At 46.0% G+C, this 9,627-nt stretch overlaps 1 protein-coding gene across 1 annotated transcript in view; it reads right to left on the bottom strand.

The window, feature by feature from the left end:
* RDH10 (retinol dehydrogenase 10) overlaps nt 1-9,627 on the bottom strand; it is a 26,220-nt gene that overhangs the window by 16,368 nt on the left and 225 nt on the right. Inside the window, exons 1-2 of the mRNA XM_006924030.2 lie at nt 9,453-9,627; nt 7,490-7,725 (exon numbers count right to left, since the gene is read on the bottom strand). The exon at nt 9,453-9,627 is cut by the window's right edge and continues 225 nt beyond it. Coding sequence (XP_006924092.1) covers nt 7,490-7,725; nt 9,453-9,627 — 411 coding nt within the window. The remainder of the gene's footprint in view (nt 1-7,489; nt 7,726-9,452) is intronic.

Genomic DNA, 9,627 nt, shown 5'->3' with positions numbered 1-9,627 from the left:
CCTCTGAGCCTCCCTAAACCCAGAGATCAGGTGACCGGAACGGGCTGGCCACGTGTGTCAGGGTACGCGTGATGAAGTCCTACGGCCATGATGCTCTGACAACCCTCACTGCCAACAGCCTGTCTTAGCAGAGCGTTGTCACAGCACAGGGACGTTCTCTCAGGCTGCCGTGTTACGGGCACCAGCTGTATGCTTCGACTACTATATATTCTCAAAGAAAGAATTAAAAGATCCCATCCTCTCCGTCCTTCTCCGGTTATGCTTACAAGGGGGTCTCGGCCTAAAAGTTTTTAGATCAGTGAACAGAAACCTTAAGAAGGGGTTAGTTCTTTGAATAGCTAACTACTATAACTTCTGAGATAAGAAATCACTAATTAAAGCAAGAGAGATTTAACACATTCTAATCTGATCCCCGGAGTTAGAGGCTCAAAACAACTTTTTAACCCATTCAGTGGAGGCAGGGAATAGTTCCCTATTTCTTAGGGACTATCAGAGTTTGTCATACTCCAAAGATTAGCTACAAAAGGCTCTTTATCTTGGGAAAATTACAGATTGTGTGTGAAGAAGGAAACGAGATACAAATCCACCCTGCCATCACACCCCCTAGTGGAATTTCAGCATAGTACAACTTGGGGGTCAAAAACATCTGGGTAGTTAGGACTTAACACAGGCTGGAACGGACTTAGAAAGTCCAGTGGCTATAAGTGCACTGCAAACAGGAACCTTCTACTTACTCGCTGATCATCTGAGAAGCAGCAAACCATGTCAACCATACATCTTTCCTTACAGGCAGATACCTGGATTAGACAAAGGCAAACTGGCTATTTATCGTAATTGAAACAGGCTTGTCATTTCTCAAAGTCCTAGAACAGAAATCTTAGATGAATCTGCTATTAATATTCCTCAAGAAGAAAACTTAAATAAAAAGGAGTTTCCTACTTAAAAAATTTATTCTAACTCCCAAGTGAGGTATTAAAACCGCCTGAAAGGCATTTTCCGATTGCCGTATCTTAGAGATATAGTCAAATGAACTTAAGTCAAGTCACTAGAAGTTGCCAAAGATCTTGAAAATCTGAAAAATGATTAGGGTAAAAACAAACTTAAAGGAAGAGACTAACCGAGGGAACGGGGGCAGTGAAGCATCTAGCTGTGGGTGTGCGGCTCTTCCCCAGGGACCTGATCCTGCAGCCAGCGGCCAAGGACGGTCAGGCTCTGCCATTCATTCTTTCTGAAAGGCTTTCAGGCGCTGTTTGCCTCAGCGCAGGTTAAAGAAAGCTTCCACTCTGACATGTCCTGTAGATTAATTTCTACTTGGGCAGATAATGTTGGACAAAGCCCTGGATACGGGATAACCAGGGAGAAAAGGACAAACACCAACTTTGTTTTCAGGAATTGAGAGAAGCAGCACGTAACCCAACAAGAGGGCCATTCCCTGAACCAGGGATCTGAGACGACTCTATAGACTGACCCTTAATGCACACGGCAGAGCAGCTGAGTGTGTCGGCTCCTGCAGGACATGGAGGTGTCCCACCCGGCTGGAGTTTAGGGTGCTCCAGAGGATAGACAAGTGATGAGCCTGGGGGGCAGGTGGAAATCGGCTCTGGAAGGCCTGAGCCGCCATGCTAGTGAACCTGGACTTCATGCTGTGGACAATACAGTCACACGAGGGTTTGGGGTACGTTCCAGTTAGCACAATCTTTAAGCAGGCACATGACAAACTCAAGTCTACTTAGATACCCCGAGGCTGGAAAGCAACGGCTGAACGCGGGAGAGATGTTCAGAGACTCTTCTCAGAGTCCAGGCGATGGGTGATGGAAGCAGAGGGGGAGGCGGGCGTGGAAAGGAGGGGATCACACTACACGGAGGCTGCACAACAGTCTGGATTTGGTTGACCCATGAATGCGTGCGGGATGGAGAGTTAAAGGTCCTGCTGAGGTCTCCAAGCCTGGCACTGGCCACACCTGGGAATTCAAGACGAGGCAAAAGGTAGTTCAATTCTGAGACTGGCTGATGTTAGGAACGCGTGGAATGAACAAGACAGTTGCTGAACTCGGGAACTGTCACGGAAGTCACAGTTGAAGCCACTGAAATAAACAGATCGATCACCCAGCTAGAGGTGCACAGTGAGAAGAGGTCTGAGCACACAGTCCTGGAGTCACTACGTTTCGGAAGCAGGGAGGTTACGAGCGACAGGAAGACAGGCGGAGAAGCAGGAGAAAGTGGGCTCACGGGAGCTGAAGCGCAGCGTTGCGAAGAGATGGTTAACAGGGCTGCATTCTGATAAAAGACCAGGCTGCACACTGGCTTTGCCACTTGGGGAGCACCGCTATTTTTTCATGTGACACTGGCTACTTAGTGATATCTTCTAAGCAACTGAAATAACCAGACACAGGTGAGAACATATTACTAAAGATGTTAGGAAGATTTTCATAGTATGGTTCCCTGCTCGCACCGGTCATGTAAAGCGACATTTTGCCATGTGATAGGTGTTGATTTCTAGCGGCAATAGATGTGGGCCTGGCATGTAATATATCAAATACAGACGCTCAAAGTTCAATGAGCATGTGATCTTATTGCGTCAGGAAAGAAGGCTGTGAAGTGACCCCGGCGGATACACAGCCCCAGGTATCCCGTCGCTGCTATTCACAGAGACGTTGCGCTGAGCTTTCGACTGCGACCAGTTAAGAAGACACGATAGGCTTAATTCGCAGTTCAGTTCAAGACACAAAAAGTCTTTATTTCTAAAGCTCAGACATTTGATTTTTTTTTTATGCGTATATATATTTTTAATAACTGAAGCCAGTTCTAGTATGGGTGTAGAAATAGGCATGGCATTCCAAGTTTTTAGGAGCTATCCCGAGACAGGAAAACCATGCTCTACAAAATGCATTCTCTAACAGTTCTTAGCATTATGGTTTGGAGGAGGAAATTTTGGGTATATAGTTTTACGTGAATACTTTAGAAATGTTTTAAAAATGCTAAATCTAAGAGGCTTTCAGCAAAACTAGATTTCTCCAACCAGAGAACAGAGGATTACAGTATTCGAGATTAAAAACTAGTAAATCACAAAAGAACTTGAACATTAATGATTACGGACCATTCATGAGATATTAGCTACTAATGTCTTTAAGTGCTGCATTACTCAGATCTAGCTGGTGGGCTTTTACTTTTCCTGGATGGATTTTTAACTAAATAGACTTTAGACATTTGGATATAGATAAATGCCTAATTCAGTAATTAGTATTTTAAAACTGGGAAACCTTTTAAGTTAAGTGGTCTATTAATTAACTACCAATTATCTTGTCTGACTACCATATCAATAGAAGTAAATTACCGACTAGCTAATTTGACAGATTTAGTCCTCTGCCATGCAAAATTTCTTCAGAACATGAAAGACTGCAGTTAAATGCTTTTGCTTCCCCCTTTTGGTTAATCAGGGATCAATTTGCTGTGCATGTATAAAAGCCAAATACAGCTCTTTGGTCAAAAGGGACCTACAGATAAACTTCGTGATTTAGAAAGAAATGGCAAGCTAACATTCTACCCCTCTTAAAGAATAACACGTTTTGGGGAAACCATGGGTTTGTAGTTCCCATATGGAGGCCAACTTTCCATATTTCAAAAGACACGAGAGGCATTTTCAAGCCCTTGAATCTCATCAAGATACAGAGAGCCAAAGTGAGTGGTTTCTGTGATTGTGGCAAACTTAAAGACCATCGTCCGTATACATTTTCCATGGTCTTGTCCCAACCATGAATGCTCCACGATAGGTCACGCTGCCTAGAACCTACCCCAAATCTGTCACTCCTTGACTGGTGGCCAAGACAAGGTTCCTAGCGGAGCGGCTGGTGATGGAAGATGAAGCATCACTGGAAAATGAAGCATCACAGCAGACCGGAGGGCTGTGCGGAACACTGCCAAGTGCTGTAAAGACTTCCAACGTGCACGGAAACAGTAAGAAGCAAGAAAGGGGGTACAGGACGCATCCTCTCCTTGAGGCCCGGTCATCGGGAAATATGAATGGTTGCCAGACATTCAATTTGAGCTTGATGCAAATTGGTACAGCCACACCAAGCCTTCTCCCCGCCGCTAGCCTCGCACCACTGAGCAGAGTTAATACGCTGGAGTCAAAATGAGCACGCGGAAGGGACAGGGAGAATGGGAAAATTGTGTAGGAAAACAAAAGGAGATGCAGACCATAACGAATGTGAGCCGGCCCCATTTCTGAAACCTCATCGATCTTACCCAGCTTGAACTAGTCCAGCAGAATGCTTACCTGCTGAAACCTCAGAAGACAGACCTGGGCGGGCATTCTCTGCATAGGTTCTCTTCTCAATAGTTAAGCAGAAGCCTAGCCTTTATTGTCAAACGTTTACTGAGTGACTCATGGGTAAGGTTCTGTGCCAGGCGGGGAAAACAAATAGATGCCTGTAACAAACTGCCTTCAGACAGCTTGCCATCTCCTTCGGGATTTCAGGGCACGGAGTGTAAGAAGTTACACCAAAGAGCACGTGCGACGCGCCAAAGGATGGCGATGGCGGCGAAGGCTGCGGGACAACAACGGCAGGAAGAGGAAACGCCTCAGATGAGCCGTTTAACTGCAGCTTCGTCAGAAAACAGGGTGTCGACAAGGAGAGTTCTGAGGACCTTTGCAGCTCTAATATCCAAAAGTGCCAGACATAGGCTGGGGGCCGGCGGGGGGGGGGCGGGCAGGTTACAGTAAGAACTTGGCCTAGGCCTTCAAAGGTAGATGGAGTGGAGGACGAGGGCCTTCTGGGCAGGGGAGTAGCGTGAGAAAAGGTTTGGGAGTAGCGGCACCCACAGCTTTTCGGCGGATGTCCACATGGTTTTCTATTTCACTGCATATGACTCTAACTCTAGGTCAGGATCGCCGTGTATGGATTACTTGATGAAAACAGACGACAGCTACTTACAAGTCTAGTTCAAGATGATCCGTTCAATCATCTTGACTGGACGAGTTGTTTGCTCAGTCAATCTATTTTTTAAAATGTATGGAGCAACTTCTTTCCCCATCCGAATACGGTAAAAAGACATACTTATTTTTTCTGAAAGGAAAGCAGCTCATGCCAATATAGTACCTCTCTGGATGGCTACCATGGCCATTTTCGCCTAAGAGGACTACTGGGAGAGAAGCTGGATTTGGTGGCTCTTAGAACACGGAAACCACCCCCCATCGCGCCCCCCACCCAAGTCACTGTAAATTATGTAGGTCTTCTTTTACATTTTAGTTGCTAGATCTCAACTTCTTAAAAGGTTTTTAAGTCTCGGCAAGGGGTCAGAAATTCCAACTTGAAAATGAATTTTCTGACTCAATATTGAAAATAAATTCTTAAGTTTAGATGCTTGGGGGAAAAACAGCTGGAGAATTCAGGAGCCTCCCATATTTTAATATGAAGTGACGTCATTACTGCCAAGGCGTCCAAGAACTCCCTAAATTGTGTAGTTAAGCAACATCGCAAAGCAAAGTGGGGCCTCTGGGAAGGTTATCTGTTCCTTCTCGTTATATAGATTCAGCTCCACAATAATTTTTCTATTGGAGACTTGATTTATTTTTCTCCTTAGGTTAGCAAGTAGCCGAATGCTCAAGGTACAGACATCAGTTGATGTGCATTTTCAAAGCCGAAGCTATGGATTTTCTGCTTTCTCATTTTATAGGACGTCTAGTGAAGCGAAGCTGCTTTCCTCTGCAGATCGTATGGGATTTCTGTAAAAACCTGGTTGCATTTGAAACTCTACAATTCAGCAAAATAATCGTGCAGAGAAAGGAGGCGAGACAGTTAGACTATTTTGTGTAGGTAAACGTTTATAGTTCAGAAACCATGCATCACTTCATGCAAAGGTTAATGGAAAAAACCAGTCCTGGCGTCTGGTTCCTGGTCAGCCTACTGATGGCTGAGTATCTGTTGAGGGGTGACGGGTTGACCGAAATCAGCTCACGTCCTCACCACTCTTCAAATATGAAAAGTACAGCCCACCTTCAATAAGTGTACGTCTTTTATTTCAAATGGTGATTACTTGTTTTATTCGGAATTATAAACAAACAAGATTCCTGATAAACTGTGTCGCCCAGTTTATTCAGTTGTACTAGCCTTTGCTCATCTGATCCACCCCCTTGTCACGTGCCACCTGTTCTTCTGAACCTTGCAGCAGTAAGGACTTTTATCCATTCCCCACCCGCACTATGCACATGTGCGTGCGTGTGTGCGCGCGCACACACACACACAAGCACACTTAAATTCCCCCAAACTGTATCCGCTACCCTCCTTCCTTCCTCATTAAAAATATGACATGAGTTAGCTCATGTCATTTACATGTTCATTTCTAGAGGTCTGGAAATGAATTAAAGTTCATGCTTGAAAAATAAAACATTAACATAAGCTTCTTCCAGGATCAGAGAGATGGTGTGATGTTCGAGGGGCCACATGTGAGTGAGTCCTTCCAAAGACAGATTAAGTTTTTAAGCAGTTGCTAAAAATTAATGAGGTTTAATGTGACCTATTTAGGAGAAACAGTTCTTTGTTGTGTTTGATTAGAAGGCTAATCCTCCTATGGGAGAAAACACATACCACCCCCTTTCCTTACCCTTTCTTTATTGGACCCGCCTGTCTGCAAAAGTAAAGGGGGAAACGCCACGGAGGAAGGAAGGCGTGGAGTGGGTCGACGGCGCACTGCTATAGGGGAGGGTTTCACACCCACCATTACTGAATCAGTCCCGCTGAAAAACTGGGGTTAGTGTTGTCCCGGAGCAGCAGAGAGCCCACCCCATCCTTAGATGCTGTAGTAGCTCTGAGGCCCTAACCACCATCTAGAAGCTGATAAAGTTTAAGTCCCCGGTCCAGTAGGTCTCACAATCCCCCTACCCACTATGTAGTGACTCTGGGGTCCTATCGGGGTGACTTCGTTCTGCTAAGGGAGGCATCATCTTTCTAAGCTGAGATGTTCTCCAACAGGACAATGCCACAGACCCTGTGGATGGTCAATGGATATCAAGTGCCTGCCAGGGTGGCCTGACCACTCCCAGCAGACCACAAATGCTGATCTCAGAATCTCTGGCACTTTCCAAAACGTGGCTGAGCAGTAATTTGGAAGCCTAAACTCTGACTTTAGGAATTCATAAGAACAACCAATGTTTTACAAACTCGACAGAAAGTAAAATAAACAAACCCAGGGTTTTATGCTTCCTCTTGTTATTTTTATGGCAATCTTTCAAACTAGTTCAAAATGTTCAGTCCTCTGCCCTCTCAAAAAAACAGTCCTCTGAATTGGGGGGCGGGGGAGGGGGGTGGCGCAAACAGCGATTTAATAGTAACCGGCATATGTTGTAACTCACCACGGGGAACAGTGAATTAGAAGGAAGCCTGATGGTAAAAGTGTGCAGGTGGCTTTCTGGCTGGCACGGGGGTCTCCCTCCATCCCAACCTTCTCATTGAGTGGGCCCAGTAATGAAAACGAGGATGTTTATATTTACCCAGAAGTGTGCGTGGCAGTTGACCATCATGGTTCTCTCAATGAGCTCATCAGGACACTCCAGAAGGTGATGCCCAGAGACCACGCCGGCGTTATTGACCAGGACCGAGACCTCGCCAACCTCCTTGCGGACCCTTTCAGCCATCAGGTAGACATTCTCCCTCTTCCCCACATCACAGGTGTAAGTAAAAACCTGCAGGTTACAGTGGGGCAGAATTTCTTCCTCACCGTTCCCAGCTGTCCACAGAAGTCCAGATGAGGGGGAAAAAAAAAAAAACGAACAGAGAAGGGAGAGTTGCAAAACGTGAGTCACGTGGCAATTGGTAGGACAAAGATCACACAACACAAAAATACTACACTGAGCTTCCAATTTCTAACACTGTCAGGCTTGCCAATGACTGAGCTTACAGCTGCCTTCCTCCCCTAAAAGTCTTGGGGAATTACAACAATTTGCTGGAGAACTTTGCTTAGGGGAAAATCATGTCATTGTGACAAGCCCAGTACAAGTCAGATCTCATGGGATCAGCTTCCTGGAGCTAAAGACACCTGGAAAGAACTGATCTCAGCCCAGGGAGTAACACCCCTCCTCCCAAACATACACACTACACACTCCTCTTTTTAGGGGAACAGTGGCCAGAAGCAGCTCTTCTTACTCTTTAGTATGAGCACCCTCAAAATTAAAACTCACTTCAAGGCTCATAAATCAAAGCTGTAATTAATAATCTGAATTCATCCAAAACCAAGAAACAGAACTTAAAGTTTCTTACTGAAAGTGCTGGGCACACAGGTCTGTTCTAACTGGAGTAGCTGAACTCCTCTCAGAAGCACCCGCACGCGAATCAAGTTCACAGGTAAATATGCAATTTCATCACACAAAATCTCAACTGAGAAACCAAAATCTCTTCCCTGGGAAAAGAATAACTTCACCTCCTTGATTTGGGCAGGGAGTGCACAATCTGTATTTGCTACCCTCCATACCATCATTGAAAATGTAACGTTTTTAACCTTTGATGGTCTGACCTAAATGGCAGGTGCCAGTAATTTTGGTGACAAATGATCACTATGAGGGAGGCGTGGTGCCCAAGCTAATCTCGAGATATATACACACACACACACACACACACACACACACACACACACACACACACACACACATACATACATGCATACATAGTTCAATGCTTTTCCTGGAAAGGAAAAATTTCGTCAAAAAGCAAGCGCTATTATCAAATTTCCTGGACCAATACTTATGGTTATGATCTCCACTTTGGCCTTTTTTTTTCTTTTTTTTTGTAAAAAGTCTCAGGTTCAGGTCAGTTGATAAATATACAGAAATCAGGTTTCCTGAGGTTACCGAAACATGGAATACATTTACAAAAAGCCTTAAATCCTTCAAGTGCTTTGCCTTAAGAGGCAGGGCATCCTTTCAATCAGGCTGAGTATGTAACTGAAGTACTCACTTATCTCTGCTGAAACAATGTATTTTCTCGGGGCTAAAGTTGTAATGAAACCATCAGTCCTGCCCCAGCCTAGGAGGTTCAGACCACACTAAAACGTGTCCGTGCGTCAGTCGGCTCTGAGAAAAACTTCCCAAAGACACTTTATTTAGTTTCCTCTCCTCGCAAGGGCGACGGAGGCATTTCTTTAGGATTCAAGCCTGAGGTTACCAAGTTCCCTCTGCCTGCCCTATCCTCGGAGGGCTTAGGAAACCCCGCAGTCGCCCCCAAAGAGAGAGGACCTGCGTTAAGACAAGGGTTGGCTTACTTTCCCCCTTGCAATAGAGGCGATCATGTTCCTTCACCAAGGGCAAAATCCACTCGCAGAAGACCGTGGCAGGGGGAAGGGGGGGTTCTCTTCCTCGGAGCAGGGCTGACCGTGACAGTGGGGTTTCGCGGTCCTCCGGAGTAGGGCGCGGGGGCGGGGAGGGGCTTACTCAACAATGCTCGCGCGCAGGTCCGAGTTACCTTGCAGCGCCGCCGCGTCCGCCGCCTCCAGGTCGCGGTAGATGTGGCGCACCATGCCCGCCGTCTCCTCGTTGCTCTGAGTGTTGATGTCCCAGAGCACCAGCAGAGCCCGGCGCCGGGCGAACTCGAGCGCAAAGAGGCGGCCCAGGCCGCTGCCGGCGCCGGGCACACCTGG

Source organism: Pteropus alecto, unplaced genomic scaffold (genome assembly GCF_000325575.1).
Source record: "Pteropus alecto unplaced genomic scaffold, ASM32557v1 scaffold87, whole genome shotgun sequence".
NCBI lineage: Eukaryota > Metazoa > Chordata > Mammalia > Chiroptera > Pteropodidae > Pteropus > Pteropus alecto.
Note: the sequence above shows the minus strand (reverse complement) of the source record. Positions and strands in the feature narration are given on the sequence as shown.